The 19,825-nt window shown below is 40.6% G+C and overlaps 1 protein-coding gene across 1 annotated transcript in view; it reads left to right on the forward strand.

Annotated features, from left to right (window-relative positions):
• The window catches only part of LOC129167185 (uncharacterized), a 34,890-nt gene extending 17,798 nt beyond the window's left edge, over positions 1-17,092 (forward strand). The window contains exons 13-19 of the mRNA XM_070552855.1: positions 6,638-6,688; positions 8,167-8,272; positions 8,389-8,468; positions 8,552-10,610; positions 11,273-11,458; positions 11,539-11,586; positions 16,712-17,092. Coding sequence (XP_070408956.1) covers positions 6,638-6,688; positions 8,167-8,272; positions 8,389-8,468; positions 8,552-10,610; positions 11,273-11,458; positions 11,539-11,586; positions 16,712-16,956 — 2,775 coding nt within the window. The 3' untranslated portion in view covers positions 16,957-17,092. The remainder of the gene's footprint in view (positions 1-6,637; positions 6,689-8,166; positions 8,273-8,388; positions 8,469-8,551; positions 10,611-11,272; positions 11,459-11,538; positions 11,587-16,711) is intronic.
• Positions 17,093-19,825: the final 2,733 nt, after the last annotated feature.

Consider the following 19,825-nt stretch of genomic DNA (forward strand, 5'->3'; position numbering starts at 1 on the left):
GTATAAATATTTCAGTCCCAAACACATAATTCATCAATTTATTCCATTATGTAAGTCATGCCTGTTGGTATGAGCAAATACAATTAATTTGAAAGTTTTGTCATATTTTCTAAAGTTAGTGACTGATTGCAAATACAGCTTGAATGTGAGAGTTTGGACTTTTAAACTGATATCAGTATGTAAAATAGCAGTGTATGAACTAAAGTAGTGAATCACTTCTGTTTTTGTTTTGTTACATTGCAAATAAAGGAAAGCATGTGGCATAGGGAGCCGAAGTCACGCCCATCTGCTTCTGGACCATGTGTCCCCAGAAGAACAAAAAAAAATGAATGCAAGTCAATGGGGCTAAAAACACAATTTTCTTATTCCGCTTGTTATGTGCCATGGTATTCACGTTTATGTCCATGAATTTTAGAGACTCATTTTGATACCAAGAAAGCACTTATTTTCCAACTGGGGGAAACGTTATTTTAGGTTTTGTGTGGAAAAAAAGTCCAGGACTACAAATGCGCATCACAAAAGTGACGTCATCGAACTAGACATGGACAAAAACGGAGGGAAAAGGGCTATAAGTTTAGCGAACTTCAAATCCTTCCTTCAGGAGGAAAGAACCACCATACATTTGGCCATGTGATGAGTAGCAGCTATGCTAGAGAAGAAGATATTCTGTAGTGATGTCATATATGCGACGTGCCAAGGTCCAAGTTATACTCATGCTAATTACGAACTTTTACAAGCTGATAAATCTCAAAGTGTGTGACTGGCGTGGTTGAAACACACATTACTTTTCATTTAAATTGCAGTACAGAATTGAGATTCAGCACGTAAGGGAAAGTTGATTATGTAGAAGGGGGTGAATATGTTGCTTTTAAGCTTAATATATTATCTTTACTTATGACCAATGTAGCGTCACTGAAGGGCCTGATTCTTGACCCTCAGGTCAGAGACACAGCCTGGGTCACCTTGATCCTGGCTACTACTCCGATCTACAGTGTTTTCCTCACAGGAGACTGAGTCAGTCTACCACCCCTTTAATCTGATTGCCAGCCCTTATCTGACTGATTCCATTCACAGGAAGAGAAGGACACTTTTTTTAAAAGACTAATTTTTAATAAACTCTTTTCACTGTATATTACAATGTTCATAAATAATCATCATGGTTCATTATAACAGTTTAATTACTGAAATGAATTTATTCTTTGGTTAATAATTATTATTTATGATAATCAGTAATGTTTAACAGTGACAAGAAGATCATCTGCACTTATACACAATCATACAGGACCAGTAATCAGGTTAAGGTTAACTGCACTCACACGATTCTTGTCCCATGACACCAGAGCTTTCTATCTTGGGGAAGGCGTGCCTCTGAGGTATGTTAAATCTTCCTCTACATGTCAAAACCTGATTCGTTAGAATAGGAAATGCCCATCTTATAAAACAGAACACTCAGCATTTTGCGAGTGAGTTCTAGAGAAGTGGGACGGCCGCCCACACGCTCTTTAACCAACAAGCGATTTCTGTCACCCTGGCAGAATTGCTCAGACACAGCGACACCTGCAGAACAAAGATGACGCTACGAGATTCCTTAAGAATCTGCTCAGACGCCAACCAAATTCACCTGTGTGCCTGTGGCATCTCTTGGACCAGAGAGGTGGTACCACTGGTCTTCCTATCGGACCGAGTACCCTGAGGCTAAACAACATCCTCCCTTGACCTCCGGATCCACCAGAGGGTCGTCTGAACGGTGAGGTAAACACAGATTGGGTCTGAATGCTTTTTGATAACAACTTAGTTATTCGCAAACCAAATTATTTTCCACCCAGAACGCTCCTCTCTCCAAGATACACGTTCTGATACATTACATTCACCTGCAAACAAACACACTTCACCTTAGATCCATCCAAACACAGGGTTGCTATTTAATACCAAAGCTTTTATAAATTGTCTCATAAATTGTCATGTTTAAATTGTTAGTAATACATTTCTTAACTTTTTAAACTTGACTCTTCATTGAAATAAACAGAGTGTGTATATTGATCACTGAACGAGCAAAGATCTTTTGATCTTCTGAATTAACAAATAACCTCTGCTATTAAATTAAATCTTTAAAATTAAATATTACTCTTTTGATTAAACGTAGACCAAGCAAGTTGGTGTATGAATTTATATCTATTAAATATATCTATCCGTATATGTATATATGCATGCAAATTCCATTATATAATTTGTTTGATCTTTCTTGGGACCTAAAACATAAGCTGACAGTAACAGCCCTTAGTTCCTAAATATGTAGTTCATCAACGCTACACCAATAAGCTGTGATATTCTATATATATAGGATATAAATTTTATTAGTCTTTGAATGTTTAATCAGAAGATTCTAGGATTATTTGATTTTTCAGTGATCAAACACACTTCATATTAATTCAGACAGTCAGGTTTATAAAAAGTAAGACATTTATTTTCTAAACAAATTAAAAACAAGACGAGTTAAATATGATGAATTTGATGTATGATGATTGAATGGTGTGTGTTTATCAGACACCTTGTATCTAGAAGAAACCATGTTCTGGTTGTGAAAAGAATTTGGTATGAATTAAACTATGTAGTTGGTTCTTATCAAACGGCATCAGACTCAATCTTGCTGTGTTCTACGTACCCCTGAGGAGACTCTCTTTCAGATCCGAGATGTCGGGGGTGTCGGGTGACCCCAAGGTACTGAAGTTCATAGAAAAGACTGCAGATCGGTCCAGAGTCATCTCCCGGATTACAACAGATAGATGAAATCGTTTGCGTCTAGAACAGTTGTTTCTGAATAGCTGAAGGAACCGTTTTTCTGTGTCAGCTGTAGAGTGTAGGTTTTGAGAGCTTGTCAAGAGATGCGGTGGTTAGTTTTCCCTCGGTGGCCAGTCCGGAGTTCTGCTCATAAACTAACTGAATCACTCAGCAAGTTTCTGTTTTAATATTCCCATATTATGATTACCTGGCCAATCGGGACATGCCATGTTAAGAGTTAACAACCCTCAGAACATCACACCTTCTTTCAGATAGAAGGTTCTCTGATTTGTGGGTAAGAACATATCTATGTGCATGAAATTACTTTAACTTTATCATCTCGTCATGTGTATTAAGTGTATGGCTGATTAGCTTGTCAAGTCACGTACGCTGGTTATCAGACAAATGGATCATTGTTGGACAATATTCATTTCAACCTTATTAACTTTGGCACAGAATAATCAAAACATTTCAATTTACCATATTGTTTATTTCATTTCATGATTAATTAACTCATATGAGCTGAAAATTTATTCAGAGGCCGGAGGAATCCTGTAGAAGTGATAAGGGGAAGCTTAAGGCCTTGAAACGGGAACAGTTTGTTGACAATACGTTATCATGTGTTCAGAGCTGCAGAGGCCCGGACTCCAGCTGATGGAATGGCAGGATCCGGCAGATTAAAGGCAACAAATATACAGGTGCTGGCCAGTAAATTAGAATATCATCAAAAGGTTGAAAATATTTCAGTAATTCCATTCAAAATGTGAAACTTGTACATTATATTCATGCAATGCACACAGACCAATGTATTTCCAATGTTCATTACATTTAAATTTGATATTCATAAGTGACAACTAATGAAAACTCCAAATTTGGTATCTCAAAAAATTAGAATATTCTGGAAAGGCTGAATATAGAAGACACCTGCTGCCACTCTAATCAGCTGATTTACTCAAAACACCTGCAAAGGCCTTTAAAAGGTCCCTCAGTCTTGTTTTGAAGGCACCACAATCATGGGGAAGACTTCTGACTTAACAGCTGTCCAAAAGACAATCATTGACACCTTGCACAAGGAGGGCAAGACACAAAAGGTGATTGCTAAAGAAGCTGGCTGTTCGCAGAGCTCTGTGTCCAAGCACATTAACAGACAGGCGAAGGGACGGAAAAAATGTGGTAGAAAAAAGTGTACAAGCTCTAGGGATAACCGCACCCTGCAGAGAATTGTGACGACAAACCAATTCAAAAATGTGGGGGAGATCCACAAAGAGTGGACTGCAGCTGGAGTCAGCGCTTCAAGAACCACCACGAGGAGACTCATGAAAGACATGGGATTCAGGTGTCGCATTCCGTGTGTCAAGCCACTCTTGAACATGAAACGGCGCAAGAAGCGTCTCGCCTGGGCCAAGGACAAAAAGGACTGGACTGATGCTGAGTGGTCCAAAGTTATGTTTTCTGATGAAAGCAAGTTCTGCATTTCCTTTGGAAATCAAGGACCCAGAGTCTGGAGGAAGAGCGGAGAAGCACAGAATCCACGTTGCATGAGGTCCAGTGTAAAGTTTCCACCGTCAGTGATGGTGTGGGGTGCCATGTCATCTGCCGGTGTTGGCCCACTCTGTTTCCTGAGGTCCAGGGTCAATGCAGCCGTCTACCAGGAAGTTTTAGAGCACTTCATGCTTCCTGCTGCTGACCAACTTTATGGGGATGCAGACTTCACCTTTCAACAGGACTTGGCACCTGCACACAGTGCCAAAACCACCAGCACCTGGTTCAAGGACCATGGTATCCCTGTCCTTGATTGGCCAGCAAACTCGCCTGACCTTAACCCCATAGAAAATCTATGGGGTATTGTGAAGCGGAGGATGCAATACGCTAGACCCAACAATGCAGAGGAGCTGAAGACGACTATCAGAGCAACCTGGGCTCTCATAACACCTGAGCAGTGCCACAGACTGATCGAGTCCATGCCACGCCACATTACTGCAGTTATTGAGGCAAAAGGAGCCCCGACTAAGTATTGAGTGCTATACATGCACATTCTTTTCATGTTCATTCTTTTCAGTTGGCCAACATTAGAGAAACAAACATTTTTTCATTGGCCTTTAGAATATTCTAATTTTCTGAGATACCAGATTTGATGTTTTCATTGGTTGTCACCTATAAATATCAAAATTAAACGTAATAAACATCGGAAATACATTGGTCTGTGTGCATTGCATGAATATAATGTACAAGTTTCACGTTTTGAATGGAATTACTGAAATATTTTCAACCTTTTGATGATATTCTAATTTACTGGCCAGCACCTGTAGACTCCTGTCTCCATATCGGATACTGAAGATGTCAAACTGTACATGAAAAACTGACAATTTCTGGACGGTACAATTAGAAAATAGCTCTTTAAGCCCTGTTGATTTGCATATTTTTTTTTCTTCTTCCGGGGATCCATGAGCCGACCGGAAAGGGTGGAGACTTACGGTCCCTATAGTGAAAGACAACAATCTTTGAACAACTATAAAATCGATACAGTACAGTATCATATGTTTTCAAAATACATCGTGATATGAAAATATCACCCAGCCCTAGTTGTAATAACTTGACCCATACTGCAGCAACTGAAAGTCTTGAAAATGTCCTGGAAAATCATGTAAAAAAAAAAAAAAAGTGGGAACCCTGCTAGACCTGACCAACTGCAGCAGCTCTGATCATAGCACTGCCCTCACAGGTTTGAACAGTAGGCAGCACTAGGCATGATGGGTGCATCACTTCATCTGCCTCTCTTCTTACCCTGATGCACCTTCATTCTGGAACAGGGTCCATCTGGACTCATCAGACGACATGGCACTCTTCCATTGCTTCAGAGTCCAATCTTTATACTCTCTAGCAACTTGAAGCCTTTTTTCCAAGTTTGCTTCAGTCATCAGTGGTTTTCTTATGGTTACACATGTGTTTGGTCCAAATCCCATGAGTTCCCTTTGGATTGTGCCTGTGGAAATGCTTTTGTTTTCACTATTAAACACAGCTTTGAGTTCTGCTGTTTTTCTTTGATTTGATTCCGCCAAACGTTTAAGTGATCACCAATCACAATCATTCTGGATTTTATTTTCGGCCACATTTCTTCCTCAAAGATGATTGGTCCCCACTATGCTTCCAGTTTCTAATAATTCATTGACCATTCTTAAGCCAATTTTAGTCGTTGCAATCTCCTTAGATGTTTTCACTGCTTGATGCCTGCTAATCATTTGACCCTTCTCAAAACAGACGAACATCTTTTACACGGCCACCAGATGTGTTTTTCTACATGGCTGTTTAAGAAATGAGAAGCAACTGATTGCACCAGTTGGGGTTAAATAACTTGTTACGAGTTGAAAGATTATCGCCCAGCCAGGCTCCTATCTGTTTGTTTAGTTAAATCCAGGTGGCAACTTATTTTTTAGGCAAGGCAGTGTGTTTACAGTCCAATGCATTAAGAATTTTCTACACGTTTTCATATATAGTGTAAATGTATAAAAAACAAAACAGTATAGGAACAGCAGTTCGTCACTAACTTGTATTGATTAGCTGATGCTTGTCTGATGCAGGTCTCACCTGAGGCAATCCAGAGTCAGATGCCATACCTTTTTTAACTCATAATTTTTAATAAATGACATTTGGGAGAAGGCATCATGAAATAAATTGGAGGGTGTCTTTTTGTAAATTAAATGAAACTTACAAATACAGTATGGATGCTGTTTGAAAATCTCAATGTTTAGATGTAAACTAGACAAAATAGTGTCTGTTAGTTTTAATTTGACGTATTATATCTGCATTATTAATGTCATTTAAAAGCATCTCAACAGAAAATTGTTTCATCTTTTTGCAGGATCTGAGTGAAGAAACCACTTTCCTTTCATCAGCTTGCAACGTGGAACAGGTACATCTTACAGAAAAATTGGATTCCCATAATGAGACAAAAATTATTCCTGTTTTTACAATGGGGTAAAATAAGTACTTAGTCGTCCCCCAATTGTGCAAGTTCTCCCACTTAAAAAGATGAGAGACCTGTAATTTTCATATGTATACATCAAATATGAGACAGAATGAGAAACTAAAATATAGAAAATGACTGTAATTTAATTTTTGTTTTGTTTATTATGGAAAATAAGTATTTGGTCTAGAGCAAAGTCCATGTCAATACTTTGCTATATACCCTTTGTTGGTGATGACAGAGGTCAAACGTTTTAAGTTCACAAGGTTTTCACACATTGTTGCCAGTATTTTGGACCATTCCTCCATGCATATCTCTTATGGGGTGTTTTGGGGCTGTCGCTGAGCAACAGGGACTCTCAACTCTCTCCAAACATTTTTCAAGGGGTTTGAGATCTGGAGACTGGCTAGGCCACTCCAAGATCTTGAAATGCTTCTTACAAAGCCACTCCTTTTGTTATCCGGGTGGTATGTTTGTGATCATTGTCATGCTGAAAGACCCAGCCATGTTTTATTTTCCATTCCATTGCTGATGGAATGAGGTTTTCACTCAGTTGTTACATGGCCCCATTCATTGTTTCCTTTATATACAGATCAGTTATCCTGGCCCTTTTGCAGAAAAACTGCCCCAAAGCATGTTTTCACACCCATGCTTCACAGGAGCATTTGTGTTCTTTTGATGCAACCCAGCATTATTTCTCCTCCAAATGTGGCGAGTAGAGTTTTTAACAAGTTATATTTTGGTTTCACTTGACCAAATAACATTCTCACAATCCTCTTCTGGATCATCCAAACTCTCTCAAGCAGACTTCAGATGGGCCCTGCACGTGTACTGGTTTAAGCAGGGGGATGCATCTGGCACTGCATGTTTGAGTCCCTGGCTGTGTAGTGTAATACTGATGGTAGCCATTGAAACTTTGGTCCCAGCTCTCTGGCAATCCTCTGACCTGAATGACCTGCAAATCAATTTTCCCTTGAGACAGAGTTATGCAAGTTCAGTCAAGCTACTCCTGGACTGCCTCAAGGAGGTTAGAGCATGGATGGCTTCCAGCTTCTTATGTTTTAATGACAAGTGGACACCCCAGCACAGGACCTTTGTGGGACACCATGGGCAAGGGAGGTGGAGGACCGTAATTTGGAGATGGCTATAGAGAAGGAATGCTCAGACAGATTAATTCCAGCAGAACCAGAACAGAACTGTCCTCTGCATCACTGTGGGTCAGAAGGTCATTAGAGAACCTAAAAAAGCTGTTCGAGTCTAATGAGCTCTAGCCACAACCTTTTCCAAGATCTGGAAGATGAATGGGAGTTTAAAATAGGTCTACATTTAGTAGAAACAGGCTTTTGATTATCTGACAATTTAAATATTTCCTAAGCAAACAGATGTTTTACTCTAAATTACATGAATGTGTTTTCCTCCCACAGTGTCAAAAACATTACCTAGTTTGTGCAACTTTGTCATCATTGGACAAGTGTGCTCAATGTGTGGGACCGGTTTCTTCCATGAAATGGCTTGGATATCAGTGCAAATGTAAGTTATTTTGTTTGTACTAGGCCATAACATTTCTTGCCCAAGAACATTTTGCTGTTACATTTTGATGTTATGCTTTGTTTATTTCTAAATGTATTTATGTTTTATGTATGTAGTTTGTTCAACAGTCTGGCATGCCTACTGCCTTAAACGATTAAAAAAAAATATTCAAGACCAACTCCAGCATTCATCCCAGGTTATTATCCACATCACATTTTTTTAAATCTCGCTCTGGCCTAGTGTCACTAAGTACATAATTTTCTTGTTTTATAATTCCAGGAAAAGGAGCTATTTGAATATTCAGCTGGCCACTCATCAGACAAGGACACAGAAGTACTGCCAGAATCGCATGACATCTCAGACGATCAGTGTAATTCAGATGAGGACTATATACCAGATTCTGAAGATGAAGATGAAGATTCAAAAGTTTCACTTTTGTCTAAACAGTCTACTGTTGGACAAAAAGAAAGAAACCTGGCAATACTTGATACTAATATGATTGAGGAGTGTCACACAATTTCAGAACCTGTACCAAGCCCATCACAATGTTGGCCTCCTATTTGCAGAGATAAAATGGGTGACAACGCAGCTGGAACATTAGGCCCAGCCACTTCTCTTGAAGACAGAGTCTCACAGAAAAAACTGGAGGGTCAAGACAAGCAGGAATCCACTCTACAAATGAGTAACAAAAACTTTTGCTTTGTTTGTGGTAAGCCACAAAGCAAAATCTCTCGTCATTTAAGAACCCACAAAGATCATGCTGAAATAGCTTATGCCTTTTCGCTGCCTGATGATTCCAAAAAACGCAAAGTCCTTGTAGGAAAAATGCGAAACAAGGGTAATTTTAGACATAACACAAAGGTTTTACAAGCTGGACAAGGACCTTTGAAAGTAAAGCGAATGCCAAAAGCTAAAGTGGAGTCTAAAAAGTTTATTCATTGCATGTACTGCCAGGGTATGTACATTCGAAAGGATTTGTGGAGACATGTCCGTAGATGTCCCTGTAAGCCAGTAAATGAAGATCCTAATGAAAAATGTGGAAGAACCAAAGTACTGGCTTTGGCTATGGCTCAAGAATCGACAATGTGTCAGCAGATTTCAGAGGGAGTTTGGAAACTCCTCAGTGTCATGAACCAGGATGATGTAGCATCAGTTGTGAGAAATGACCTTACTATCATTCAGTTTGCCCAGTCACTCTACAACAAACATGGAAAAGACCCTACCAAGTATGAGTACATACGACAGAAACTTCGTGAAGTTGGACGTCTCTTGTTATGTCTGCGCACCGAATTCTCTATACATAATCTAGAGGATGCTGTGAAACCTGCAAACTTTCAGAAAGTTGTGCAGGCAATAAAGACTGTGGCAGGATTCAATGAAGAAACATGTTCATACCAAATACCAAGCCTTGCATTGAAACTAGGACATACATTGCAGAAAGTCTGTGACATCATCCATTGTCGAGCGCTAATAGCAGAAAGTGAAGAACTGATCAGATCTACAGAGGTTTTCAAAAAACTATACAACTCCAAATGGTCTGAGTTAGTGTCCCATACTGCCTTGAACACTCTGAGTCAGGCCAAGTACAATAAGCCACTTACCTTGCCATTCACAGAAGATGTTCAATGTCTTCATCAGTACCTTAAAAAAGCTGGAGAAACCGCCTTTTGCAACTTGTCTGAGAAGGCCACTCCCAAGACTTATGGAGAACTTGCAAAGGTTACTCTTGCACAGGTGATTGTGTTCAATCGTAGACGAGCAGGAGAAGTTTCAAAAATGCACTTGCAAGGTTTTCAGAAGAGAGATGACACAAAGCTCCATGAAGATGTTGCCATGGGGTTGTCCAAGGTTGAACAGAAGCTCTGCAACTATTTCAGTAGAGTGGAAATCATGGGAAAGAGAGGCCGGAAGGTTGCAATTCTTCTCACACCAAAGGTGGTGGATGCTTTGTCACTACTGACCACTAAAAGAGACGATTGTGGTGTTAGTCCCACAAACCTCTTCCTTTTTGCAAGACCTACCTCACAGAGTCACTACAGAGGACAGGATTGTTTGCGTTTTTATGCAAACCAGTGTGGGGCAAAGCACCCAGAGTTTCTTAGGTCAACACACCTCCGGAAACATGTTGCCACACTCTCACAAGTCTTGAACTTAAAAAATAATGAACTTGACCAGGTTGCAGACTTCTTGGGTCACGACATCCGTGTTCACAGGGAATTCTACAGATTACCAGTTCCAACTACACAGTTGGCAAAGATTTCCAAGCTGCTTTTGTCTATGGAAAAAGGACAACTTTCCACTCTGCAAGGAAAGTCTCTTGATGACATTGATGTTGAAGGTTGGTAATGAAATGATCTTATGGAAAATAGTGTCTTATTTCAATGATTAAAACCTACCCCAAATCACCATATCTTAATGTAAATAAAGAAAAAAGTTTTGTTTTTAATATATATATATATATATATATATATATATATATATATATATATATATATATATATATATATATTATATACACACACACGTGTAGTGTATACTATATTTGTGATACCTTAACTTTAGTCGGATATCTAAGGACTTTTTGAAGTCTTGTATGTAGTGCTTCAAATTTTAGACCATCATTTTGATTTCATGCAAGACATTTAGGGCAGAAGTAGCTCAGGATGTTGAGTGGGTAAAGAAGTATTTGGAGGATTTGTATGACTGATCCCGGATCCCAGCAAAGAATTCAGCAGTTTTTTCCAAAGAGTTTAAAAATGGGACCCAATTATTCCCTATTTGACACTCAGATTTAAGGGTTGGATTCGAGGGTTAAACCACCCATTGGTTCATGAGTGCAGCCACCGCTGCAGCTCATCGCTCCCCATAGGGATAGGTCAAATACAAAGATTTAATTTCACCAGTGTGTGATGATGACAATGGGACTTTAACACGCTTTGTAGTCCTCTAACGGGCTATACAAGTGCAGGTTATTCATCACTTAAATTTTTATCTTATCAGATGAACTTGCATTGAGTGACACTGAAGCGATGGAAAGTGAGAGTGAATCAGACGACAGTGAGTCTGAGAGATCGGCACACGAATTTCGGAACACTGTACTTGTGGAAGCTGCAGACTCTACACCAACTATGCCACAGATGACGCCACAGAGGATGCCACAGACTACCCCTGACACAGATAACATTGGTAAGTTACATCTATGCAATAGAACTGTGTTTCTATTATAGGACAAGCATTTTTGATGTTTTGATATCTTCTCTTGACAGGAGTTGTGTCAACATCCTCAATAGAGGATGCCAACCAAACTTTGGATGGTAAGACACCTTTTAGTTTAGAGATTGTATGAATCAAAGTGCTTACAAATTTTAAAGCTGTTGTCATGCTAACTGTTCAGTTGCTAAAACCAAAAATAAACAGAGTGAGCAACACAGCTCTGTACATTTTCAGTGAAGTTCTGTTTTCAGCTATCCCTTGACTTTGAGCACTCCCTCCTGTGACTCCCTCAACCAGGGGGACTTCAATGCTCATGTGGGCAACAACAGTGAGACCTGTAAAGTATGGTTAGGAGGAATGGCCGCCCTGATCTAAATCTGAGCGGTGCCATCATTGGCTTTCATGATGAACACCATGGTCAGGCATAAAAGTCTACATATATGCTCTTGGCACTAGTAAACCGTAGGTCGCAGTTCAGTTACCTCCAGGCGGTGGTACCTTTCAATTATTTGTGGACTCACTTGATCTGCGGTCTCATGTCTTAAACACTCGCATGAAGAGAGGGGCAGAGCTGTCAATTTACCAATAGCTGGTGGTGAATTGGGTTCGATGTTGGGGGAGAATGCCAGTCAAACCTGGCAGGCCTAAATGTATTGTTTATTTTTATGTATTTAGCAGATGCTTTTGTCCAAAGTGACTTATAATGATGGTATACCAGAATCTCCTCAAAGGATATATGAACATATGCTGGAAACATCTGGAGGAATATTGAGTCAGAGTAGGCTGTGGCAGTAGGGTTGCCGCTGCCTGTCTTAGCAGCAACTCCTGAACTTGCTTAGAGATTAGGGATGCTGTCAACATGTGTCAACAACGTGTGCGTTTCATCCAGACACAAGAAAGCTCTTAACGTGGAATTTTTTTAAGCAATTTCATTCATAGACCAGCTCACCAGATCAATAGCTTTATAAAAATCTGAAGTTTTCATTAGAAATGCAAAGAAGTGCTATGGCAGTCAGACACGACAAAGAGCCTTGAAAAGATGAGTAGCGGTGGAGAAGAAATAACATCTGCACACTTCAAGAAGCAGAGGAGAAGACCATATTGGATGTCTGATTCTACCACTAAATGATCTTTCCATGGTCTACACAGTGAAATTCAGTGGGTTGCCAAAATTCTCTTTTCACTCATTACCTACAGGCTACACTCTGCAATCCCGCTATAGCCGATCAGTGCCCTGACCGGTAACGAGATGGCACCTGTGCTTGGAGTAGCCAGTTACCAGCCACATTTTCAAACTTTTCTCTACTAACCCTGTCTGTGCAATCCTCTTCAGTAGTGTCCCGACTACCATGTCATATCATCTCCAGACTCTCTTTATCCTTGCGTTCGTCTGTGATTACCCAAGACGCACAGAGGATCTATCTTCCATTATGCTTACATGCACTCTGCTGGCCCTGAGCCAAACACTCATTTTAACCCAAGTGTTTCCAGAGATGTTTGCCTGATCCAGGGGAAATGTTGGAGGAAATGGGGTAAACGAGCAGGAATCCATGTGAGAATGAGACTTTTTAAGCGTGGGTTGCCTAGAAAAAAATTGCCTGATCTTCTAGCTTCCTCTTCTCTGTTTGTTGACCTGAGCACCACTTACTCATTCCCGCCAGGCAGCAAGGTGGCAGTTTGTCCATCCATGTTTTCTAAGGTCTGTGGTAAATGGCCTGTATTTGTCTAGTGCCTCTTGGAGTTCTGCAACCCACCAAGGTGCTTCGCAACACAATCAGTCATCCCCCATTCACACACACATTCACACACTGGTGGGGATGAGCTACGATGTAGCCACACCTGCCCTAGGGCGCACTGACAGAGGCTGTTTACCTTAATTCTTCAGTGGTTTCTCTTCCTGTTCCCTACAGGAGTGGATATTACAAACACCGTAGATCTAACTCTAACTTGCATCCACTCAACATCAGCTGTATCTGTAGATGCTGATTTCTCCACATCAGCATGACTTTATTAAATACCTGCTCCATTAACAATAAGTCCTTCCTGGTTAAAGATCAGATTCTCTCTAAAAACCTGGATTTTCTGATTAGACTAAGGTTTAGCAGCAAACATTTGATTATTCTGGCTCTGATTGAACCCTGCCCGTGTGCTTATTCCTTCCTTGGCCAGCTGTGTGGTTCTGGTCAAGGTGGAGGCCTAGCTATTGTTTTTAGAGATAATTCTTCTTGTATCTCCACAACCTCAGGCCCCTTTTCTTGCTTTGAACTGCATCTAATTAAAATCGGGCATGACATGTTTTACTGTGCTGTAGTTTATGGTCCATCTAGTTCAAACAGTTCTTTCAGGAGTTTAGTGACTTCCTATCCTCTATTGTAAAGCTGTCCAGACTGGTGGTTCTTGGTGATTATAACATTCACATTAATGATGCCTCAGACAACCTTGCCAGGAGCTTTTCCAGCATCATGGACTCACTAGCATGTTTCTGGCTTCACACACACACACACACACACCAAGGGGCACTGTCCAGACCTTGGTTTTTGGGGTGACGGTGGCACAGGAGTTAAGTGCTTGCCCTGTAATCAGAAGATTGCATGTTCGAGGCTTGCTCAGTTTGTTGCTGTCATTGTGTCCTTGGGCAAGACACTTGACCTTCCCTTGCCTGCTGGTGGTGGTTGGATGGACCGATGGTGCCAGTGCACGGCAGCCTCACCTCCGTTAGTGCGCCCCAGGGCAGCTGTGGCTACGTCGTAACTCATCCCCACCAGTGTGTGAATTTGTGTGTGAATGGGGGGATGACTGATTGTGTTGTATAGCGCCTTGGGGGGTTCCAGGACTAGAAGACGCTATATTAAATACAGGCCATTTACCATTTGTTTTTACCCTGGGTCTAAATGCTGACATTGTGTCAATTTTTAAGGGCACAGCTAGCTAATTACCTGCCGCTTTCTTGTTCATTTGATAATGACCCAGATTCTTTAACTACTCACTTCAACAAGCACTGCCTCTCCATTCTGGACCACATTCTCTCCTATCAGAACCAGATCAGTTCCTGCAGTAAACCCTAATTCCTGGTTTAATAACAGCCTGAAGTGCCAATGCAGAAACATTTTGCGCCTGTGGAAGAAAACTAGTCTCAGCGACAATCTGCTACATCTAAAGAATCTTGTGATCTCCTAGAACTCTGCAGACAGAGATGTGAGGGTTACCTATTTTTTCCAACCTGGTGTCCTAGGACAAAGGAAATCCCAAGTTGTTTAACAAAATCAGTCTTGTAGCGGCCTTGAAGGACAATAGGTCTTCAATTATAATGTTATAGGACTGTATCAGCTGTGTTTGTGTGTCATTTTCATAGAACAATTGATTCCCGGAACTAATTGAGAAAGCAATATGAAGTCAGGTCAAACTTACCCGCGGTCCAGCTTCTCAAGACATCTTTTGACTGCATCCTTGAATTCTCAAGCTAAGATTGCCAAGCTAAAGATACTGGCCAGAACCAAAATTCCTTTGAATGGCATGTGTAAATAAGTATTAAAATCTCAGGTGAAAAATGTTTTTGGATTTTCACAGCTGGAATTAAAATCTGATGTTTTTGACTAGCGTGGCAACAACAGAAACTAGTTTCTAAGCAACGTCTAAGCCCGGGGCAACTGGTGATGTTCAAGGAGGTCTGCAAAAACGGCTATTGAAAACAACCCCCAGGTCTGGTGTTTCTGTGTTAGTGTTATAGCAGAGGACAATGTGTCATCAGTCAGATGTAGCTTTAGAAGCCTCTGCTGGTCAATCGGATTTATTTCTCTGTGATATGGCAAAAAGAACGGATATTAGATTACCGGAGAAGTTCAACCGAACTCCCAACCCTACTAGCTGGATATCACTACCGGAGGTGCAGACATGTTTTGAAACATTTGACCCAGAAGATCAGTGACCCGGTTTGGACACCGGGGATGAGTCTGTTTGTCTTCAGAACCAAACTCGGTGCAGTTTGCTTATTTTTGTTAAACATTTCATTTATGTGCTCCATTGGGTGCTCTAAGCTGAAAAGCTCTCAGCTGGTCTTGGCTCCATGATACTGTCTCAATATAATTCAATAATCGACAGATAATAAACTAATTTGCTGCTAGTTTTACCGCTGCATGTTTATGTTTTTAACTCTGGAAAATATTTAACCGATAGCTTAACAGAATTAATCTTCCTGATGCTGGAGTAACTCATTAGTTTGACCCGTTCTTTGCAATCCAGGATAGCATGGAAATTCTACCAGTCCCAGGAGGATTTATTGTTGAAATATTGGGATCATTTTTTAGCTCATGTCTGTGTGTGTGTGTGTCATAGCTTTCCCAAATTACGCGTTTTTCCTTAAACCTGCTGCACACAAGGGCAAAATGCTGAGCAAATGGCGTCGAATGACTGTTTGCTTAGCAGATACCTCGCTGTGTGTGCCTAATTTCCTCTTGAGTTTTTTTGTCTGAGGTGAAAATCAAACCGGTTTGATAATTTTCGCTTCACAGGGAGTAGAAACTCACCTTGTGCACACAACGTGAAATGCCGCCTGAATTGAAATATTCTGGTGGCCAATCAAAGCGTGTTCTCTGCTCACATGATTAAAAGATGTATTCAGATGCAGCTCCCTGTCTGTATGTCAGAAAGATAAACAAAACGGTACCTTTTGGATTGATGGCCCCACCATATCTACTACCTTCTTGAAGGATTTAGGATCCAGGCGGCGGTACTGTCAGAAGCATTCTGGGATTGCAAGGCGCATCTCTTAAAAGTTGAATGGTATAAACTCCTTGCCTGGCCCTTCTTTCCAGGCACCATACTCATATTTTCCTAACCTTGAAATGACAGCGGCAATGAAACTTCATCAACAAAAAAAGTAGAAGCATTTCCTCCTTTCCCACCTCTGTGTCCATTTAATTTATTTTCTGTCATGCAGATGGGGCTTCCATCTTGGAATCATGTGAGCGGAGAACTTGAGATTGTTATCCACACCTTCATCTCCTATTAGGCTACTGCAACTGGCTTTTCACGAGTCTGAGCAAAACCTCCCTAAACTTTATTTTGGAGTATCCCCTAACGCACATTTGTATATATTATATCTTTTATCTCTATTTACAGTGATTTTGCCAGAGACATCAGTTTGTCTTTGTCTAAATCTGTGGTAGTTTGTAATGGCAGTATATTACTTATTGTATGACAATAATGCCTTTTACCTTTGTTTTGCAGAAAAATCTTCTAACCAAGAACTCAGAAGAGGACCAAAGAAACCCTGGTCTACTGCTGAAGTTGTTGCTGTAATGCGACATTTCAAAAATCACATAAGTAAAGGAAAACTGGCCTCTAAAACTGAATGCAGCCATTGTAAGTTGGTTGAGGGCCCTGTGTTAGCCAACAGAACTGTGCAAAATATAAGGGACTTTGTGAGAAACCGTGGCATAGCTGCCAAGAGGCAAGCCCTGAAGCAAAAATAAATCAGTCACAGAAGTTTTTTTTTTTTTTTTTTTTTTTTTTGCATTGAGATGGTTCTTGCTGGTATATTATGTTCACAAATATTAAGCTAGCATTTAATTTCATTAGTTCAATGCAAAGATTCTAAAACCTGGTGCTCCAAAGAGTGTACATTATTTTTTTCCCTAAGATTGTTTAGCCTATTTTTTTTATTTATTTTTTGTTCATGATTGTTAAAACTGAATGCAACATTTGTACTTTCTTCAGTGGTACAAGATTTCATTAGCTCACTACAAAGATTGTAAACACTGATGCTCTAAAGAGTGCACTTTACTTTTTTTTCTAAGACATACGGCAGGGCAATTATTGTTTCAATTATTGTTATTTGGTTTAAACCATGTTCTATTTTTACCTGATGAATAAACAGTCATCAGTGATTTCTGTTTGTCAGATTGATTAATTATCCCCATTTAAAGGGCTTGAAATGAGATGCAGTTGTCCCTTTAAAGTCCCCTTAATGTTTATTTTGTTCTCATAAACCAGTTGTGTGTTTATGGTAATTAGATGGGCGGTACATGTGACATAATTGTCCCTTTAAAGTCCTTGTAATGTTCTATTTTGGTCCTTAAAAACCACAAAACAGAAAGTCCATACTAACCACAACAGTGTCAGGGTGCTGTAAAAAATGTTGTGTAGGTCATATTTAAGACCTAAAGTGAGCTAAATTTTTTTCAGATTTTTTGCAGTGGTTTTATCTTCATCCCATTGGTCTAGGACCTTCGGAAAGGGTGGTCCATGTAAACCACCACCGGGCCTGTTTGAGAGAAATGTCTGGCTATACCACAAAAACCAGTATGTGTGTGTGTGTGTGTGTGTGTGCGCGTGTGTGTGTGTGTGTGTGTGTGTGTGTGTGTGTGTGTGTGTGTGTGTGTGTGTGTGTGTGTGTGCAGGTGTGTGTGTGTGTGTGTGTGTACATGTGTGTGTGTGTGTGTGTGTGTGTGTGCATGTGTGTGTGTGTGTGTGAGTATGTGTGTATGTGCGTGAGTGTGTGTGTGGGTGTGTGTGTGTGGGTGTGTGTGTGTGTATGTGTGTGTGTGTGTTTGTGGGTGTGTGAGTTTGTGTGTGTGTGTGCATGTGTGTGTGTGTGTGTGTGTGTGTGTGTGTGTGCGTGAGTGTGTGTGTGTGTGTGTGTGTGTGTGTGTGTGTGTGCATGTGTGTGTGTGTGTGTGTGTGTGTGTGTGTGTGTGTGTGTGTGTGTGTGCATGTGTGTGTGTGTGTGTGTGTGTGTGTGTGTGTGTGTGTGTGTGTGCGTGTGTGCGTGTGTACTTCTGTCGTTTTCTGAATCGTCACAAGAACTGGTGTCAGAAGGACGGTGTGACTGGGTCAACATGCTTTATAACATGCTAGCATATCGTTTGGTAATTTAAGTCATTTACGTTTTTATAATTTTTATCATAACCATTTATCATGATGTACAATATTATGCAAATGCCTCATTAGGTTTTATTTTGTAGTGATTTTGTTCACCATGTGCCACACATGAATACCAGCCAGCATCTTTAAAGGCATTTTTGTTTGTTAAGGTTAAAATCAATGACCAAAATAACACTGGTACAATCAGGGGCGGTCCTAGCCCATTTAGTGACCTGGACACCCCCCACCCCCACCACCACACACACTAATCCACCCTACCCCACTTTGTGGGGTGCTATTCTCCATACAGACAGCAGAGGGTGCTAGAAGCAACTTAATTCACAAATGAAGACAGACACATAGTTTTGCCTAATTTATCACAATATTCAGAATGAATGCATGTATAGCACACATCTGTATGGAGTAGCATCACACAATCTGTGACAGGAAGTAATGCTCTACTCTGTCACCTCCAGATAGTAACCCTAACCCTACCAACAGGTGGGTAGAGTAACAACAACGTGTGCTGAAGTCAGATAGCATTACTTCAAAATAAAACAGTTAACTATCTTATAACAGCACTTCACGAGAAGCAAGTGTATGCATGCTAATGAAGGCAGGTTTAATGTAAAGTGTGGAGGTGTCAGGGAGTCCTTGCAACACGCAAATCGCTCGCTCCTGTTGGCTGTAAGACTGCTGCAAAGAGACATTTCCATACTAACATCAGCTCTCTGTTCGAGGCAGGAAGCAGCAAGGCGTCACCAACATTTCCATGGAAACAGTTAACAGTCATGTTCTGCGTCCTGCATCCTCCTCATGTGTCTCCTATCACTCCTTGTTCGTCCCTACTTGGTTTTATATTAGTCCTCCTCATCCCTCTTCTTATTAGTTGTTTATATTTACCCTCAGTCTCTAAGTTTAGTTATCTGTGTTTTATAGGTTAAGGTGTATCTGCCCTCCTGCTTGTTTCTTTCCCCCATTTAGATTAGTGCGTGCACCTGCCTTCCCTCCTGCTCTCACCGTGACATAACAGGCCTGGGTGTGAGTGTAACCTCTGTGTGCCCCCCACAACAGAAACATACCATAACATTAGAGAAGATGCAACTCTAGTTTCTATGAACAATCAGATCAAACATTTGTAAAAAATAATGAAAACAAAACCTTCTCAATGGAACAGAGTTTTTAAGATACAGTTTATAGATAATTCAACATTTTAAACTACAGTAGCAGCGTCCTGCTCCAACAGGCCTCGTGTAAAGAGTTTCTTCGTAAGCCTGTTAGTGCAGGAAAACATAGAAAACATGCAGATCACATGATGTCCAAAGATACTGATGTTTGTTTCACATCTGTATTCAACAGCTCAGGTAAACACTAACACCACTGCTGTGACTGGGAGAATATGCCGTGACCCAGTCCTAACTAGATACCTGTATACTCATCACCACTTTACTCTGCAGTCAGGGGGGCTGCCAGAGATTT

Source organism: Nothobranchius furzeri, chromosome 1 (assembly GCF_043380555.1).
Source record: "Nothobranchius furzeri strain GRZ-AD chromosome 1, NfurGRZ-RIMD1, whole genome shotgun sequence".
Taxonomy (NCBI): domain Eukaryota; kingdom Metazoa; phylum Chordata; class Actinopteri; order Cyprinodontiformes; family Nothobranchiidae; genus Nothobranchius; species Nothobranchius furzeri.